At 49.2% G+C, this 19975-nt stretch overlaps 6 protein-coding genes across 6 annotated transcripts; 4 read left to right on the top strand and 2 right to left on the bottom strand.

Moving 5' to 3' along the window:
- Positions 1-2795: 2795 nt before the first annotated feature.
- Positions 2796-4321, bottom strand: ANOM_000998 (URC4/urg3 family protein; the record flags this gene model as incomplete). Its single annotated transcript, XM_015546256.1, has 4 exons — positions 2796-3433; positions 3492-3665; positions 3722-4049; positions 4100-4321. Coding segments are annotated over 4 exons (1362 nt in total), but the record flags the coding sequence as incomplete, so codon positions are not given.
- Positions 4322-5536: 1215 nt separating this feature from the next.
- ANOM_000997 (phenylalanine ammonia-lyase) lies at positions 5537-7732 on the top strand (the record flags this gene model as incomplete). Its single annotated transcript, XM_015546255.1, has 2 exons — positions 5537-5730; positions 5785-7732. 2 exons carry the CDS (start codon positions 5537-5539, stop codon positions 7730-7732), a joined length of 2142 nt encoding a protein of 713 aa, XP_015411800.1.
- Positions 7733-9946: 2214 nt separating this feature from the next.
- eglD (putative endoglucanase) lies at positions 9947-11052 on the top strand (the record flags this gene model as incomplete). The annotated part of the gene is made up of 2 exons (XM_015546254.1): positions 9947-10055; positions 10151-11052. The coding sequence occupies 2 exons, from the start codon at positions 9947-9949 to the stop codon at positions 11050-11052; spliced, it is 1011 nt and encodes a 336-aa protein (XP_015411801.1).
- Positions 11053-12379: 1327 nt separating this feature from the next.
- Positions 12380-14546, top strand: ANOM_000995 (GMC family oxidoreductase; the record flags this gene model as incomplete). Its single annotated transcript, XM_015546253.1, has 7 exons — positions 12380-12426; positions 12508-12918; positions 12972-13146; positions 13233-13554; positions 13608-13738; positions 13768-14269; positions 14323-14546. The coding sequence occupies 7 exons, from the start codon at positions 12380-12382 to the stop codon at positions 14544-14546; spliced, it is 1812 nt and encodes a 603-aa protein (XP_015411798.1).
- Positions 14547-15572: 1026 nt separating this feature from the next.
- On the top strand, positions 15573-16103 carry ANOM_000994 (GNAT family N-acetyltransferase; the record flags this gene model as incomplete). Its single annotated transcript, XM_015546252.1, has 1 exon — positions 15573-16103. One exon carries the CDS (start codon positions 15573-15575, stop codon positions 16101-16103), a length of 531 nt encoding a protein of 176 aa, XP_015411799.1.
- A 671-nt stretch (positions 16104-16774) lies between these two features.
- ANOM_000993 (uncharacterized protein) lies at positions 16775-17731 on the bottom strand (the record flags this gene model as incomplete). The annotated part of the gene is made up of 3 exons (XM_015546251.1): positions 16775-17049; positions 17118-17465; positions 17515-17731. 3 exons carry the CDS (start codon positions 17729-17731, stop codon positions 16775-16777), a joined length of 840 nt encoding a protein of 279 aa, XP_015411804.1.
- Positions 17732-19975: the final 2244 nt, after the last annotated feature.

The following is a 19975-nucleotide window of genomic DNA, read 5'->3' as shown; positions in this document are numbered from 1 at the left end:
GTGGACGGTGGCTTGTGTGGCGGTAGGGGGAGGTCGAAGTCGAAGGTGGTAATGTTCTGCTCACTTGATGATAGGGAGGAGCTGTCAGACAATGATTGAGCGTGTTTGCCGCCGACCACAAGGCCTGTCTTGCTTGTGGCCGGGATGTGTTGTAAACTGGAGGCGGCGTCCTCTGTGTGAGACGAGAGGCCCGGTTGGGGCTTCTCAGTGTAGGCCTTCTCAGTCTCCATATTAGTGGTGATTAAAGGTGGAAAGACGTGGACTGGAGTAGTGAGAATGGGGGAGAAGAGGACCGGGGTGAGAGGAACAGGCAGTATTATAGTAGATTGACCATGGATCAATCCAACTTACGACCCTGCTGCACCCTGCGTCATCACACTACGAGAAGGGCAGAAAATCACGCGGTGGCCAGCTAAGCAGTCCACAAAACGCATCACTTGAGCAGGCAAAGTTTGTCGTTCTCCGTTCTCCACGGGGGCCGCTGTCTCCGTTCAGTGTTGGGGGAAGACGCAGTTAGGAACTTCTCCCAGTGGGTCGAAGAGGCTTCCCTTTTGGGAAAGTCTATAAAACTTCGGGGAAAAACCTCATTACTCATCCAAGGGATCAATGGCCTATCCAAGAGTCAAGCAATACATAACTAGAGATCTACTTGAATCCCGCGAAATCTTCCACGGCTCGAGGTCAATCTTCCCTTCACAAATCATGCCATTGTCCGCTGAGATGGTCAGGAACAGGAACAGAGGCAAACAACAGAACCAGTTTCAGCGATCGGAATCCGGCCGAGATCACCGGAGAAGAATGAGGTCAACCCCCACGCCGTCTCCAGTTCGGCATCCCGACGCTGCCCTAACTCCATACTACGTTGGAAACTCCCCCGGCCCGACTCGGTCAGTTGCCACCCCATGGGCCACAGCATCCCACGCTATTCGATCGGGGGTCGATATGGATCTTCGGGACATCTTCGGGGAAACGAAACCGAAAATTCTCACCGCTGCTGACGCTATATCGGCGCCTCCGGTCACTCCATGCAGCAGTGACGCTGCAGTATGATATATCTTCTAAGTCCTCATCCGCATCTGTACACCACGAGCAACATGATACTCTAAACACTTTTCTCAAAGCAGTCTCTCTCTAGAGAGATGCCCACGGGCGGTGTACAGGATGGTCATGTTGAGGGTTACCCACATTTTAAAAATCCTCCCAATGCTTGGTACGGATCCACATCTCAAACTTAAGAAGCTCGCACTTTCCTATGCGATTTAGGTAAGAGCCTCGGCATTGGCTACCGACCGAACAGCCCTTTTTCCGGTCCCGAAAAAAGGCCAGAATTCTTGTACATCCCGTATAGCTCATTGGCTAGGAAAGGATTCTCAGATCTCCTTTTGCAGCTTTTTACTGGCATTGAGCCATCTGCTCATGAGATCTGGAAAACCTGCCGGGGCTACTTGATACCACTCGTGACACAACGCGGCACGACGTCACCACAAAAGAAATTTGCGATGGCTCTCTCATGACGCCTTTGTGCGTTGAAAATTTCTTTCACTCTACTGTGGATCGTTGGAGAGGTCGATCATAACGTCCAGAATCGGGATGTTTCGGGTATTAGGACGATTCTGGAACCCTGTGACTAAAACCTTTTCTTACTTAGGGAGCTTAGGAGGAGAGTCCTCCGTAGATTTATGCCTCGTATAAAATTTTTATTCTACTCCAAATCTCGTATCAAGGGGATGGGGGTTAATATACTAATACACCTATGATCGGCTCAGTTGCCGTCCCATCGAAACTTCCATGAGAAATCACTTGCCGAGAAGGTTATAATGGACTGCTCTCTCGTGTTTCACGTTAAAGCGACCTGCCATGATATGTTCCAGTAAACCACTAGGCGACCGTATCAATCGGGCTTCCACGGGGATGACAAGACACTCCTCGCCCTGTAAGAAGTATCTCCTCCGTGGCTGCATCAATCAAGTTACGTACAGAGCTTTTGAGCGTCCTAGATCAGGCACTCAAGCATAGCAATGCATGCACTAAGTTAGTTATACATCAATAAACAAACGCCACCGGTTTCCGTATCATCTAGCATCATCGCCGGGCCGGTCCAGGAACCTCGTGTTGGGGCTCGACCATGGTTTGCACCTGTTCTATATGTCATATGACCCTGTTCTGTGTGCTGGGATCTGCTCCTGGACCTGTTCGCTTAGTCTACTTGGTCTCATCTTGCAGTCGGGTCGGTGTGTTCTAGACTTTGCTGTTTATCAGCATGCATCCGATCTTTCCTGCATTACACGAGTTGTGGATCACATCAATAGATTGCTTTCGGGTGTAGTCCGGCTAAGTTGCCTCCCGGGGGAGTCTATCTGATGTAGCTCAACTTTTCAGGGCCTAGGGTCTGTCGTCGTGGGGAGGTGATGTTGCGACTGTAGGGTTTTGACAAGGTCGAGTGGGTGTTGATTGATGGAGACGGCAGACGTAGAGTCCGAGTTCCGGCGGTCTATATTTTCCAATGAGATATCAGACTGATGGGCAGATAGATGAATGGGACATTCGATTTCTTGGTTTTTTGCTTGGCCGTCTTGTTGTACTATGCTGCGTTACTCAAAATATATATGGATGATGTATAATGTACCAGCCGTGCTATATAATGCCTCGAATACTCCTCATGTAGACCTGAAATCTTGGATTATATATAAACGATCCATAGAAGCCAGTGAACCTACCATAGACACTCCAAACCCTCCAATCCAATGACCCAGTCATCTCCAGTGCAACCAAGAACCCTGAAATAAACCACTGCCTTAAAACAGTGTGCCATCCCCCAGAATCAAGATTGGACTAGACTTGGTCTCCGGTCGATTTTCCGCAGCCAGCTCCCTCCCAGCCTTCCACGACCCCGACTCCAGCACCTGAGGAAGGCTCAACTTCTCCTTCCCCAACTCAGTGCCCCTCAGCGCAACATGCAACTTGTCCAGCAGCGCCACGGTCAGAGCGCGCCATTCAACAATCTCATCGCTCGTCGCCTCAAAGGCAGGCAAAGCACTACCCGAGTTGGCCAATCCACGCTGCAGACTCTCGTTCTTCAGAGTCAGAACGCCTAAATCAACGAACAGTCCTCCGTTTCGGTACTCGGGAAGTCCTGTGGCGATCTCGGCGTTTTTCCACTCCACCCCGAGCAGGCGCTCAAACGGCACCATTAGGGAATATGCAAGCCATTGCGTCAGCTTGTGGAAAGGCTGGATGTGTGAGCATTTGGACTGGCGACCGGCTTTCTGGGCATCATCTGCCAGGGCCTTTAGTGGCCAGGCGTCGCCGACGGGATGGCCGTCTATCTGCGTTCGAGAGGATGGCCAGATGGGCAGGAGTACGCTTTGCAGGGTTTCCCATAATACTTCGAAGTCGAGACGGTTGGACGCGTCGGCGCGAGATTTGAGATAGTCTTTTGATCTGTGTAAGCGATGGAATATAAGATGGGTGGGGATGAACGGATGGCTTACCGACAAGGTTCCCAGGTCGACCCGTGTCACCGAAGATATCGGGGAGACTGAGCAATGAGCGACCGAGAGACTTGATTAGTTCGACTCTTGCAGGGACCCCGACGAACGGGTTAGCGTCTGTGATCTGGAAGCCGCGTGATAGGGTTGCATCGGAGAAGTCCTTGAGCGAGGCGCCTGGTTTTCTTAGCGGGAATCCGAGAGGGGAGGTTAACGATGGTAGGGTGACGGACCTAGAACAATGTCCTTTCGATCACTGGATGGAAGAGCAAACTCGCCATCGTTGAACATATGCAACGTCGCTACGGCGATGCCCTCGCTGCGGCCAATGGTTGTCTTACTGCCCGGCTCGGTGAAACGCCATTTATCCCCTGCCCCAGCATCGAGCAGAACCGAGACAAAGAATAAATCGACTAGGCTGCGAGCTTGTTCGTCCTTGTCATACCCCGCCGCTTCCCATCGCGCAAGGAGGTCCTTCACACGGGCTATCCCACCGACGTCGAAGTGCTGCCACCGGCCGTGAGGGGGGATCAGATGATATTTGTCTGGACCAAAGTCGCGCTAGAGAAGGTCAGCTTGTGGCTGTATGGAAGGCCTTTGAGGTAGTCTACCGTGATGATGTTCGCTACATATTGAACTGCGGCGTCGAAGCGGTCCTCGTGATATTCGAAATGGTTGATTTGGTTGGCCTCAGCCAGCTGGAACACACGGTGAGCGCGTTCACGGACGGCCTGGAGGCTGAGTATGTACTTGATCTCTGTATCCATCGTCATGGCGAGGTAGGTGAGTGAGTGAAGTTGGGAAGGTTGTTGAGGGTTACCTGATATCTCCAGACTGCAGAGTGAGGGGAAGAGATAAGATAGGGCATTATTTATCTCTCTGGCCAAATGCGGGGTTGATGCCTCATTATGTCATCTTGGATCAGTCACCCTGCGTTTCAATGACTAAAAGTTCCCCTTCAGACAGGTTCCGACGTGGCAATCTGCATCACTGAAGTCTTCTGATTTGCCTAATGTTGTCGGTTGGGCGTTGTTGGATTGGGTGCCTGAGGCCTGAGAGCCAGGAGCCAAGTTGGAACCCTGATAGGAATAATTGTCCGGGTCAATTTATTACCTACATCTCGTGAGACAACGAAGATCTCCGTCGCTGTGAAATTTGGTTCAGACTTTCTTTGTCTCCTCGGCTGCTATTATAGGTCGATATATTTAGAGTGGTTGAAAGGCCCACGGTATTCCCGTTCCTCGATATTCCAGACTAAGCCCTACGCCCAACTCAAGGCCAAAAGAGTTAGGAGACTGAAATCCCCGGTTCGTCGAAGTAGAAATCCCCTCAATCCTGGGTTCGTGGACAGGGAACTGCAGCTTGAGCATGATACTCGTCATCCTGGAGGAATTCACTTGGGTAATTCTTCTCCCAAAGCAGGAGGCTTGAGCTCGGCTCTCGCCAAGCCTCGTAGACGCAAGGGGGCATTTCCAAACCCATGGTTGCTCGTACAGGCGAGTTGAAACTCTAGATATTATGTCCAGTGAGGTTGATCGAAGACGCCACCAGCCAATTTTATTCAATAGACGACTAGCCCTATAGGCAAGCATGCCGCTGGGCAGTGAAGGAGAATATTCTCCAGGGCGTGTGAGCTCTTTTCAATAATGTGGCTTGGCTATAGACAGGGATTCATTCCCATATAAAAGAGGATTGCTTGGACAAGAAAGGCATAGGGTTGCTGAGTGTTGTTGAATTGATCTCAATGCACGCAGTGCAGTTTTTGCTTGAACTCTATGCAGCGATCGAATACCAATATATTTGCCATCGGAAGCATCGCAGCCTGCAGGGCTAGGTATTCATGTTCATTGGCCATCGGCGCTTTTTGTTCTTCTTAGCTGGCTGCAGCTCGTGTGATGTGTATGCGCCCTCTCTGATGTGTAAAACGCTAAGCATCTCTCACCGCTAGAGTATTCGGCTCAGGCCTTATAATTCTTCAGAGTTTCACACTGCTCAATTTTACAAGATAATATCCAGTACAATTGCACCATATTACCAACTCGAGCAAAATGGGAGATCCTTCGGTGCCCAGGGTAGAGTGTATCTCTCAGCGAAGAAATTCTATTCGCCATAGCAAGAAGCATTCCTATACTGCATCTGTTTTATCCTCCTGTCGTCAGCTACGAGAGTTCGCCGATGGGGGCAAGGGAGTGGTTCTGGATGGACACTCCTTGGACCTCAGCTCTGTCTTCGCCGTTGCTCAGTAAGGCACGTCCACTTCTCTGGCATTCAATTTGTCTAATCCCCCACTTATCAGCAACGGAATCCTTGCGTCGATAACAGATGATAAACATGTGCTGGATAGAATGCACCACAGCGTAGATCTGCTACGTCAAAAACTGGCAAACGGCGAAGTCATATATGGTGTTAACACAGGATTCGGGGGGAGCGCAGATACCAGAACCCATGACTATGCGACACTACAGAAGGCATTGATTCAGCATCACAATGCAGCGGTTCTACTCCCGAGCGATCGCGGTCTTGGAAGTTCAGTCTCTAGCTTGCAGCACTTGAAGAGCCATTGCATGCCAGTTCCGCTAGTTCGAGCAGCTATGCTGACGCGTTGTAATTCACTCTTACGAGGCCATTCAGCTGTTCGAGTCAAGGTTGTCGAACATATCCTCACTCTACTTGCTCATGGGCTGACCCCAGTGGTACCACTACGCGGCAGTATATCGGCTTCCGGAGACCTGACCCCCCTAGCATACATCGCGGGCGCATTGGAGGGTAACCCGGATATCTCAATTCACAATGCTCCTGCCGATCAGATTTTACCTGCTGATGAAGCCTTGAAGGCGGCAGGACTCGTACCGTTGGACTTCGGTCCCAAGGAGGGCCTGGGTCTCTTAAATGGCACTGCTTTCAGTGCCGGCGCAGCTAGTCTCGTCCTCTTCGAAGCGAATCAGCTTGTTCTACTTTCCCAGGTACTCACAGCCATGGGCACCGAAGCTTTACTGGGCACCAGATACAACTACCATCCATTCATAGCCGACGCCCGGCCCCATGACGGCCAACGGGAAGTGGCAGTCAATATCTTCAAGATGTTGACCGATTCTAAGTTGGCAAAGAATCCCACTGAAGGAAGTGAGACCGCCAACCATGGCGGGTTGGCACAGGATCGGTACGCCCTGCGGACGTCGACCCAATGGATCGGACCCCAGATGGAGAACATGGCATTATCCTTGAAGCAGGTTGTCACCGAACTCAACTCCACAACGGACAACCCGCTCCTTGATCCAGAGGAGGCCCAGATCCATCACGGAGGCAACTTCCAGGCAGCATCGGTCACATCTGCCATGGAAAAGACAATGGGCGCGATGCAGATGTTGGGCAAGATGATCTTCTCCCAGTGTTCCGAAATTATCAATCCAACCTTGAGTCGGGGTCTTCCTCCCAACCTCAGTGTCGACGATCCCAGTTTATCGTTTGCGTTCAAAGGGGTGGATATCAATATGGCGTCGTACATGTCTGAGCTTGCCTATCTGAACCATCCCGTCAGCAACCATGTTCAATCAGCGGAGATGCACAACCAGGGTCTGAATTCGCTAGCCTTCATTGCTTGTCGTTATGCTGCGGATGCCGTGGAAGTTCTGTCACTAATGACCGCCACATACCTGTACGTACTCTGCCAGGCACTTGATCTGCGGGCGCTTCATTTGGACTTTGTGAAAGATGCGCGGGTCAAGGTCGACGAGATTACAGCTGAGCTTTACTCATCGACGTTTGGTGCTCGATTACCGGCAGTGCAAGGCAAACTCTGGGAAGAATTAATGAATCACTGGACACGAACGAGCACCTGTGATCTCACAGAACGATGCGAGCTAACCGCAAGCTACTCTGTTGGAGTCCTCCTGAGATCCTTGGCAGCAGAGAGTAATCCGGCAAATACTGCGCTGACCGGCTGTGCATCAGCCCAGCATTGGCAAACCCGAATATGCAATGTGCTAGGACAAAGCTATGCAACAGTACGAGAAACCTTTCTCACGAAACAGACGACCAAGTCATACCTCTGCAGTGCGTCACGCAGTTTCTACGTCTTTGTCCGAGAGAAACTTGCCGTGCCAATGCACCGAGGTATCGCCGACCACCCGACGTATAATTCGACGGAGCGTCGCAAGAAGGAATGTATTGGAACGCAGATTAGCAAGGTGTACACAGCTCTACGAAAGGGTGAATTCCAAGATGCTCTGCTCAGCAGTTGGTGAGATCGTCGTTGATATCTTCAGGGGCGGTTAGATGGAAATTATCCCAACAATAAACTTTAGGTGAACTAGGAAATCTTGGAATGTTCTATTCACGCTAGAACCACACGATATGGGGAGCCTAGTCTTTATTGCTGCTATTTAATGATTAATCACTTCAAGTTCCACTGGGCCTGCCTTGATTATTATTAGTCCCGGTTTACCCATCTTCCGTTCTAACTAGTCCGGCCCACGTCGGGAATATTCTGTGGCGCTAAATCAAACGATTGTGTCTGCAATGCCTTCCTGTGGTAGGCAGCTAATGGACTATTGGCTTCTAGCTGCTTTCTCAGCCCTTAGCTACGATGCTATGGCATGATTCCTGTTGTAGCCTACGGAGTACTCGACCTTCACACTAAAAATAACGTATATCCACGATGGCTTCAATAGTCTACGGGGTAGTTGTAGTCCCTCTCGTATTCATTGTGTGTTCTGGATGTTGTCTCGGACTCTGGTAGGCCGGAGATACCATTTCATGTTATACCTCGGTTTACCAGGATCTATTCTTACTCCAGACTATTGATATTTACATGGATAAGGACAAATACAACTATTCCCCTTAATTAAAAAGCACTTTTCATAGCTTATTAGTTACCGTGCGCTCGGGGACCCAACTCCAAGCTCTCTCAGCACTGCCTACCATGTAAATAATATCCGGCTTAACTAAGATGTATATTAACCGGAACATTGCCACACGGTCAAAGACAGGTCTAGATGCTGACCGAAGCATCACAAGCCAGGTAAAAGTATTAACCTGGCTATTAGTGCCGCTGTGCTCATTTCACACGGCCAGGGACCCTGGCAAAGAGATAACTCGCCCTAGGGTGCCGTAACTTCGGTAGAACAGAAAGGGTACCTCGTAAACCCTGACTCCATGTGGCATCTGGACTATGATTTGAAACCAGATGGATCACAGATTCGTAGTACTAGGTCAAGAAGGGACTGCCAGACACCTATTTGGCCACGGGGTAGACCAAGGCCGAATGCTCCGTATATTCTGTAGCCTATCTACGTGCCGCTGATTGGTGGGCTAAATGCACCGGACAATTGCTTGATATTATCCGGCCCTCCGTATGAGACTACGAGTAGTACTTTGAAACGCAATCTAAGAGTGGCGTCGGAGCAACTCTCTTTTAGGGAATGGCCGATGCGCCGCCGAAGTGGAGAAATAAAATGGACCCTGATATCGGTCGGAACGGATCCGAAGTAGTTGGACCGCCTGCGAATTCCCAGGCTTCCGATGATAATCTATGAAGCGCAGCACAATTATGGTTCCTGGCGGCTAATGCGCACATCACTCTCCTTCGTGTCCACTCTGTTTTACCATCCCGTCTCTGCGCCTCTGTTCCTGCATAAACCTGTCACAGGAGGCGCATTCTCCCTGCCGATCTTTGGCGCCGCTATCTTCGGAGTTTTCCTACCGGTAGTTGCGTGAAGCGTCAAATGTCATAGCCTTCTACCAGCCAGTGTTGGTTTTCATGATCCTCGACTCTTTCTTGTACACACTACAGCGGGGTCTATCGAAGGGCCAGGAGGGTTGGTCCAAAAGGAGCTATAACCGGCACTCGGGATATTAGTTCATTAAGCTACGAAAGCGAACCATAGGAACCACCAATATCAAATGAAACAATTCAATATAGAAAACCTCTGCCAAGGCCACCGCTGCAGCACTATAAGCAAGAAACCCAATCGGACTCGTTAGCAGGTGAGGTGGTCGGTGCTTTTCCACTGCCCATGATTCGTGCCAGGAACTTGAATCAGGTTAGGGCATCTCACGGTCCCTAGCGGAGTTGATCCCACCAACTGTAATTCAGGCCACAGGCCAATAAGCCATGATTGCCAAGTCGGATAAATCAAGTAGAGCCCTAAGCTAGTGAAGATATGAAATTTAGCTGAAACGTCTCATTCTTGGCATCAGCGGTTGACGCTTCTTGGCAGGGCTTCGCTCATCTCATGCTGCCCCATCCCGAACCGATTAATCTACCACAACCATGAAGAGAGCTTGAAGCTGTTGTCGATGTGTATAAAAGGGCCCTCCGCCGGACCCTCGATAGGTCTCTTTTCATTCCTCAAGCCTGGATAGCTAAACATTCCTTTCTGCTTTTGTTTTCCTACTTTCATTCACTTTTTACACTCTTTTTACCGTCCTAGTCGACGTTTTACACTCTTTATATCAAAATGAAGCCTTCTACCTATGGTATGCTCGCTCTGGCAGCGGCTGCTAAGCTCGCCAGCGCTCACGCCACCGTCCACGCTGTCTGGATCAACGATGTCGACCAGGGTGAAGGTAACAGCGAGAGCGGCTACATCCGTTCTCCCCCCAGCAACAGCCCTATCACCGATGTCACCTCCAAGGACATGACCTGCAATGTTAACAACAAGCTACCGCCAAGACCCTGGAGGTCAAGGCCGGTGACAAGGTCACCTTCGAGTGGCACCACGACTCCCGTAGCGACTCTGACGATATCATCGCCTCCTCCCACCTTGGCCCCGTCATGACTTACATGGCCCCTACCGAGAAGGGCACTGCTGGCAATGGCTGGGTCAAGATTGCCGAAGATGGCTACACCGATGGCACCTGGGCCGTCGAGACCCTGATCAAGAACCGCGGCAAGCACACCATCACCGTTCCCGACGTTGCTGCCGGCGAGTACCTCTTCCGCCCTGAGATCATCGCTCTCCACGAGGGTAACCGCGAGGGCGGTGCCCAGTTCTACATGGAGTGTGTCCAGGTCAAGGTCACCTCTTCCGGCTCCAAGACTCTCCCCGAGGGTGTCTCCATCCCCGGCGCCTACACTGCCACCGACAAGGGTGTCCTCTTCGACATCTACAGCTCCTTCGACAGCTACCCCATCCCCGGCCCTGCCGTCTGGGATGGCGCTTCTGGTTCGTCTTCTTCTTCATCAGAATCCGCCTCTGCATCTGCTCCTGCATCTACCAGTGCTGCTCCTGCTCCCTCTGGATTCACTACCATCGCCAAACAGCCAGCCACCACTTCCACTCAGGCCCCTTCCACTGAGAACACTCCCACTGAGACCTCTACCACCTCCGCCATTGTCTCCACCACTGCTCCCGCTACTCCTTCCACCACCTCCGCCATTCCATCCTCTGCTTCGCCCACTAACTCTGTTCCTCAGCCTAGTTCCGGCGCCGGTGGCTCTGTCAAGGAGTGGTACCAGTGCGGTGGCATCAACTACACCGGTAGCAAGCAGTGCGAGTCTGGTCTCACTTGCAAGGTCTGGAACCCTTACTACAGCCAGTGCCTTTCTTCTCAGCACCTTTAAGTGAGGATCTGATTTTAGGAGGGGGGTTGTTTTTTAGTCAGAATAGAAAATAGACGGTTGGTGTCCGCGTTGTCTAGAAATTTGGTGTTTTGTAAATTATATAGTAGACCGTATCTTTTTCTTTTTACGCCGTCCCTCTCCGGTTAAGGGTTAAACTTGTAACTGAGAGTTAGTGACTTTGATATTCAGGTCGATCTGTTGTTTTTTCTTGTCGGGGGTATCTACTTTAGTCTCGAGCTGCTCCCAGTATACATAATTTGTAGCCCAACAGTGAAAATGACCCAATGTTCCTCATGTTCTATACTTTTTCTTGACTACGTTGTGCTGTGATATAGACACTTCTTCACAACATGAGTAAATCCGAAGCCACTGTGTCTTTATCTTTTTCAATTTTGTTGGACAATTGCAGTATCAGAATTGTATAATAAATACTCCCCATAGAATATATATTTAAGTATACAACAGTCAAGCATAGGACTCCACCATTGAATATATATATTTCCACCATCACCCGCACCAAGATCCCAGACCAAATCCCAAAAATGCATAGCAAAACACCACACATCCTCATCACCATAAAATCACTCCAATATATCTTCCACCATACAATTCCACCAAGACCAATCCCATCGGCCACGAAAAAGCAAAAATCACTGATCCAAGCAACTAACGCAGTTAGCATTTCCCTGCCTATTCCGCTTTGGGACCCTCGTTCGCACTATATCGGAAAAACTGTGGGTCGGGCCCACCACCGTGAAACTGCCTGATTACTGATCATCGGCTGCATTTGGGGTATTTCGTTGGATAAATCTCGGGAGATTGAATGTGCTTGGCTTTTAGATGCGAATGGGATTTTTGTAGGGTTTGGATTGACGTGGGTTGTCTGGGGGGGAAAGTAGGGCTAAATCGTGATATCTGTATGGCTTATTTAACAAGTCGATGGCAACCTTACGCCCTTGGCAATACAGTGTGTCAATGATGATGATCTGGACTAGGCATACGATAGATTGAGGTAAAGGCGACATGATTGACTTGTGTTGCAGCATCGCGCAATGCACTTATACCCATATAATTTAGGCAGTGAACCTCACCGCCAGAGTGAACTATGTTCCGGACAGTAGATTGTACAAGCCATGCAGCGTACGGGCCCTCTTGGAGTGAATTAATAAGTTACCTACACCGGGATGTATTGGTCACAAGAAAGACATCAAAAGTGAAGATCAGATCAAACCCGAAAAGCACAGCAGGGAAACCTACAAATGCCTCAGCCACTAGACTCTATTCCTGATGGGCCGCGGCCGTGAAGCTTGGCCTCTCTAGACCCCACATGGTGATGATCGTCGGTGAGATGGCTGGAGGTGCCAACATCGCATGGTACGATCAGCCAGTCGGAGAATATCATGCGCGCATTATATCAACAACCCCGCCTGGACGTGTCTAACCTGACGCTAACAGCTTCAGATCCCTTGCAAACCATCGCACCATGGGTCGCGTCGACGAGTTTGCGGTGCATGCGTTTGATTATCTGATCGTCGGCGGAGGCACAGCAGGCTTGGTGCTAGCGGCACGCCTGAGCGAACGCCCTGACATCGTGGTCGGAGTAATCGAAGCCGGTCCTGCGGCTTTGGATGAGAAAGCAATTAACATTCCAGGTCTTTACGGCTCGACGATCGGGTCTAAGTATGATTGGCAATTTGAAACGGTGTCTCAGCCAGGACTATCAGGTCGGAAACTACCTTGGCCTCGGGGCAAAGTACTCGGCGGCACCAGTGCCCTGAATTTCATGGCATGGAATCGTGGGAACAGAGAGGACTACGATGCTTGGAAGGAGTTGGGAAACCACGGATGGGGTTGGGATGATCTTTTGTATGTGTACCGATCGCTGTGGTTTGGATTCATGTCGACTAACAACTAAGAAGACCATACTTCCAACGCTCCGAGACTTTCCATCCTCCCGATACCACACATCAAAAGCAGCACCATTCCTACTACCAGGAAGAAACACATGGGTCTGCTGGACTCCTTCATACAACTCATATCCAAAACTATGGTCCAGCGCACCGGTTTTGGCACGCGACGCTCAATGCGGTCGGGGTGAATACTAGTCCAGACAGCCTTGCCGGGTCAAATAGAGGAGCTTGGAATATGATCTGCACCGTAGATCCCATCAACCAAACTAGGAGTTACTCGGCGAACGCTACTATCAGCCTATCGCAGCACGACCGAACTTAGTGCTACTTACGGAAGCAATGGTGACAAAGGTACTAATCGAGAAGGATGGTGACGGTGACCGGTGGATTGCGAGTGGAGTCAACATCCTCTGCGATAATGAGGAAAGGGAAGTCTACGCAGCAAGAGAGGTTATCCTCTCGGCGGGAAGTGTTCAGTCTCCACAGCTTCTCGAGCTATCTGGAGTTGGCAAGGCCGAGGTCCTGCGATCTGCTGGAATTCCTGTCAAGGTTGAGAATCCGAATGTGGGAGAGAACCTCCAGGAGCATATGAGTAGATATTGATCCTTCGACACACAAAACAACGTTCATTAACGGATGATACAGTGACAGCCACAATCTTTGAAATTCCGCCTGAGATACCCACCGTGATGACCTGCTGCAGGACTCAGCGCTTCGGGAGGCAGCGAGTCGAGAGTATGAAGACACGAAATCCGGGCCGTGGACAATCCTTCCGTGTTCGATCGCATATTGTTCATTGTCACAGATCATCGGTCAAGAGGACCTGGAAGGTCTCCGATCGAGAGCAGAGTCATTGGCCACAGAAACAGGCAAAAAACGAGACGAGATCCTAGCTCGCCAATTCCAGGAGCATGCTAACTTGGGTCAGCTTGAGTATCTGTTCGATGTTGGGAACTGGAGTCCATACTTTACATCCGAAGAAGGCAAGAAATATGGTACGATGCTTATGATGTTGCAATATCCCTGGTCTCGCGGGTCAATCCACCTGCCACCGAAGGACCCTGGCCTCCATGCGACTATCTATGACAAGCCAATTATCGATCCACGATACTACCTTGGTCATGGGGAGCTCGACCTGGAGGTAATGAAGATCGGCCAGCGTTTGACGGAGCGAATCTGCGCAACGAAGCCACTTTTAGACATGATTTGCTCCCGGGTATTTCCTCCGATGCCTAGCTCCGACGCACCAGTTGAAATAGACGAATACGACGAGTTTGTCCGGAACTATACCATCACTGACTGGCACCGTAAGTTTCCTTTTCATTATCTTGCTACTGTGGTGGGCTAACATAACGATCAGCGATCGGAACCTGCGCGATGGGAGGCTTCGAAGGCGAGAAGTCCGGCGTAGTCGATTGCCGTCTGAGAGTTTACGGTATAGCTAACCTGCGTGTTGTCGATGCCAGTGTCATGCCTCTTCAAGTCAGCGCGCATATACAGGCGACGGTGTATGCCATTGCAGAGAAAGCTGCCGAGATGATTGTCGAGGATATGGATGCAAAGGTAGCCCATAACTCTGCATAGATCGTCTTTGTCCGGCTGCCCCGGGAGTCCTCAAGATGATTAATTATTACTTCTATTAATTCAATTAACAATATTAGAAAGGTATAGTTAACTATCTTCACTAAGCTATTATCCAAGCCGCTGGTCGATATTAAGATAGCATTCTATTATGATAAAGACTTGTTTACCCATGAAGATTACTATCTACCATCTATATATGCTATGCACTCGCCATTTACATGGGGATGACAAGTGTTCTATGTCAAAAATTCAGAAGCTCGAGGGTTCATTTAAGTGCACATGGTAAAGAATCTGTCCCAGCATGAAGCCGCCTATGTCTTCCTGCGTTTCCATTTTATACCTGCATGGACCTTACTTTCCCTAATGAATCTCGGCTAATTTCAGCTACTCTTTATTCACAATTTCCTAAACTGCGCGAGAGCTTATAAGGCATGCATACACTATATCAACTTTGCGGTGCAAGCTTCCACACTATCGATGTTTACCTTATAGGCCAATCGTCTCGTCCCAATGGGGCTAAATAAACTGATATAGGACTACTGAGGAGATAGCAGGACATAACCTGAAAAGCTGCTCATTCCTTCATGAGGCCTTTCTCTCACGTATTATAACAAGGACAATATACGCGAGCTAGAAGCCCTGGTGCATGTGGACCTGTGTTCAGCAGTTAGCATCTCAGCCCTGATGATGAAGATGGAGGCCAATATGAAGAGTTAAAGTGTGAATTTGAAAGCTGGGCGAGTTGGAGACTTGGAAGCTCAGAAGAAAGTTGAGTTTCGTCGGCTCAAGTTCGTGAAAGTGGAACCGCCATTAGTAAAATATCGATACATTTGCCTAATGGCTCTCTGTGACTCATGCCCTTGGATGTAACATAAATCTATTCCCGGTCGCACCCAAAATTCTGGCCATATATCGCGTTCCGCTCTCCGACCACAGTCCATCTCTAAAATGAGCATTTTCGAGCAAAAAACTGCACCTTCCAGACGACAAACACATCTAACACATCTCAGTCCTTGAAAACAATCAATGAGAATGACGAGCGAAACGCAAATCCGCATCCGACCTGAGACGGACTCCGACGTGTCAGCAATCGACGAAGTCATTTCAACCGCATTCCTGAATGCCGAGCATACAGACCACACCGAGCAATTCATCGTTCGCGGCCTCCGCGAAGCGAACCAACTATCAATCTCTTTGGTCGCAGAAGACGAAGTCACACATAAAATTGTGGGGCATGTCGCTGTCTCACCGGTGAAAATCTCAGATGGCAGCGAGAATTGGTACGGGCTAGCGCCAGTCGCCGTATCACCCGAGTGTCAAGGAAAAGGCATAGGCTCGATGTTAATCAAACGTGTGATGGCGGATCTTCAGGTGCGCGATGCGGCTGGGTGTGTTGTATTGGGAAACCCCAAATATTATACGCGCTTTGGTTTCAAGGTGGAACCTTCTCTGCAACTGCCAGGTGTGCCGCCGGAGTACTTTATGGCTCTCACTTGGCGTATGCCAACACCGACTGGGACTGTGTCATATCATCAAGCTTTTGATGTGTCGGTATAACTGTATCGATGTATACCTCGCGGTCCTAATAGACCTATTGTCCTTCTTTTTTTTCAAAGCCATCCTGGTTTCTGGATCAGAGATTGCACGCTATTACTTTCGCGAAGAGCTATGGTGGCACGAATGTCATAGAGAGATAGGACAAGCACCAGCTACTTGAAGTCATAGTCTGGCAACTGACCAAGCGGCTGGCTAAGTCTTTATATACTTACCATTCCACTTTGATCACAAACCCGATAATGATAGACATGGAACCATTGGTGTATTTGCCCACAGGATACGCTGATACCAAGTTTATACTCCTGGAGATAGCTAAACGATATGCTGCGAGAGGTGGAGTCCACTTTAATAGTTGATATGGAAATTAGAAGATGCAGGACATTAGGAGACGAGGGATATCGATGATGACAACATGTTAAAGGTGCTGCGACTTCATCGATTCTATAATAATGTGAGCCTAAAGATTAGCTACGCTATAGGCTTACAATTATCATCGGGTGGTATCAATTTCCTAGATTGGTTTTGTTCCTGATACCTTTCCACGAAATACCTGTAATATTCTCACCAATCTCTCATCACGACATATAGAAGTTATTCTAGTATGGCATCGAAGTTGTCACTCGGCTCACTCTGATACGCGACCTTGCATCCGGTCAATTCACTGCAAGTTCTCAAGTGACTTGAACTCCCACTTGCTTTGCGATGAAGGGCAACTGCTTGGCGGATGATGCTGCGAACCTGTTTGATAATTTGCTGCTGGTCATGCAACCAGTACAGTGATAAATGGGAGACCTGAAAACATGAACGTGAGCCTTATACAAAGCATGGGGCTCACGTACCCGGCCCTTTTTGTTGATGTGTATGAAGTTCCATTCGCAACTATCGGTACAGATACCATAGATCTCAGTTTTACGCCCGGCAAGTCTGTGGGCACGGTGGATCATGACTGTTTTTATAGAACATTCAGTCATCTTTCTTGCCCCAGGAGATGTATCCAGAAAGGCAGGGACTTACCCATGGGCGCAAGCGTTGAGTAATCTCCAGTATCCAAGGGACTTTCCTTGCGAACAACAAGTAGGTTGGTGTCTAGTTCATCGCGGTCACCGTACCATAGGATGTTGTCGGCATTACACTCCAGAGTATAGCGTTTTCCCTTGATGGTATGTGGCATAGAAACTTTCGGCAGAAAGGCTAGATACAGACTGTCTTCGGCGTCCGGTGCAGTGTGTTCGCGAGCGTTGGTTTCTTCCTTCTTTGCAGTGGCTAGAATCGACAGCAGAACAGCGTCAATGCGGCAACGCATAGCAACAGTATTCGGGGATGCGATGTTTAGCGCCAGGGCGTAGTCATCTAGGAGTTGCTCTGGGCAGAGTTAGTATGTCTTCGCCCAGTGTCAGGCACAGATACCGACCTGCGCTGTTTGGCATATCCCCACTCTCATCGAGGGCCAAGCTCCACTGTTTCTTAGATTCTCGTCGGCTCGTGGGGCGTAATGCTACACTATTCAAATAATGGTCAATGACTTTGCTTCGGTTAACCTCCCCTTCATTTATATCGACATTGTGGTCCGCCTCAGGATGGAAGTGACAGTTCGTCCAGTGCAGCAATTGACGGTAGATCTGCGCCATGGGTGGCTGTAAAGCAAGATGAGGGACGATAGTTCGTAACAGAAGAAGGATTGTTGTTGACATCTAAGGCCGCTTCATGATTAGGTAACACACTATCTCATCGTTAGTTAATTCACGATACAATTGGAGAGCCAGTTTCTTAAGGACCCAATTCACAGAGTAACATATCTGTCAATGTGCCAGTGAATCTTGGTGAATCTTCATGACACCAGTACAGTTTTATGGTCACCTCTTGCACATCCGAATCAAGCCATTAAAATTCTACGAACCTGATAGAGCCTATCTACTCCATCGCATCTTCAAATCTGCTGCTACAATATGCTATAACCTCGTCCCAGCTCGTTCATTGTAACAAGGGGGGGGGGGTTGTCTCCGACTGTATCAGGGTCGGAAAAGGCAGCTCCGAGGGCCTCAGAGAATTGAGAGAAAGAGATCGGACTGACTCTACACAATTGTTTAAGCCCTGTTATAGTTCCTGAAACTCTGCCCGAATGGAATTTGATGACCAGACAACTGGGATTCGCAAGTACCGAGATGTCAGTAAAAGAGTCAGCACAGCCTGATTGCAAAAGACAATGTGGCGAAATTCGAGAAGAAATGCTGTGAGGCTGTCCCTCCGACCCATACTCAATTAAATTTCAGGAGCCAGCCGTTGTACCCGGGTACTTTTCCCTTTATTGCTGTGGAGATTGGCCCCGAGACGTTCAGAAGTTGGCTTTTGAGAAAGGAATCATCCGGCTCTGAAGATGGTAAGAAAAGCCTTGAAACTGATATGAACATCGTTGGCTAATGTGAGATCAGTTAAAGTTAAAGCGTCAATAAATCTGGCTAGATCTACCAAGCGGCCATCAGATTACGTTATCTCTTCCTTGAGGAGAGGGAGCGTTTTTGGCATAATAGCGATTGATATGTTGGACGGTAACTAAGGAGGAGACCCGCGTTGGAGCTGGCCCCCGATTTAAAATAGCGGGCAAATAACGGGGCTTCCCCTGGCAGAATAAGTGGGGCCATGTCTGGTGCAGCCTGAGGTTTCCACTTTCAGCCAGGAGGACAAGAGGTTATTTTACACTCGCTTCAGGATCCCAGAAAGAGAATCACCACAAAATTCACCCGTATATCTAAATTATATATGAACTTCATTTTAGATATCGCCCCAAACATGGTCTTTTAATCTCTACTTACAACCACTTCTTGTCCTTTCTAAGCTGTATTAGAAGAGTTCACTTATTCAGAGACTAGTGTATATGCTTTATCATACACTGCTGGTCATATTTGGTCTGAATACGGCCATACCATGACTCTCCCCACTGGGACACCGACATTAGCATTACAAAAGTCATAGGATTTTGAAAGCCAGGCAAAGTGGAAATACCCCAAGGAAAATGTGCAGACGTAGGGTGGGCATCTAGCCCAATCTTCTGTGGATCCCACAGCGTTCCCGATTCATTCCGTTACGACTTACCAGAATATTTCATCCCTATGAGACGATAGTTGTTTCATTCTCAAAGGGTCGAATTTCGTACGTATCGAGCCATGTCTGTCCCTGGTGCTAAATGACTCTCGACCCAGTGAACAAGTTCATTCTCAAACGAACGGTTAGCTCGTCATGGGGAAACGACAGTTCTTCTCCTCGTTCCTCCTTTGGGGAGACTAAAGTCGCTGAATAGCTCCTTCAGGGGAATGAGCCCTTCTGAAGCCATCAGGCCATGCCAGCGTTCCTGTGTATTCTGAAAGGGCGCTATCCCCGCCCAAAATATGAGTCTCATAACGCTGTCACACCGACTCAATAATATCAACATCGTTCCAAGCCAGTACATTGACCGCATTAAAGCGCCAAGACAGCGATACAGATGAAGACGTAGGCCACCCCACATCCGGCATATTGGACGTACGATGGACATGATACAAATCAACCTATACTCATTGGCTGGACCTCCTGAGCACGACTGATCATGATAAGAAGGGCTTCTATAGGTGAACTATAAATATACTCCTTCAAGTTAAAATGGTCACCGGCATACTGTAAGAATCAGGTTATAAACGTCCGACACTGCCACATCTGGGCTAAGTGGGCGATGATCAACACAACTTTGTCGGTACTTAGCATAAGGCGACGTGGGCCGCTAAGCTTCAGAGGGATGCAGGAACCCCAGACCAACGTAATTCCTCCGCCGAGTGCTCCCCAATGAGAGAGACGGAGACCATAATAATCTGGTTACCATTCGTTTGCCGAAGCCCTAATGC

This window comes from Aspergillus nomiae (genome assembly GCF_001204775.2).
Source record: "Aspergillus nomiae NRRL 13137 chromosome Unknown contig00008, whole genome shotgun sequence".
Taxonomy (NCBI): domain Eukaryota; kingdom Fungi; phylum Ascomycota; class Eurotiomycetes; order Eurotiales; family Aspergillaceae; genus Aspergillus; species Aspergillus nomiae.
This window is presented reverse-complemented; position numbering and strand designations above follow the sequence as displayed.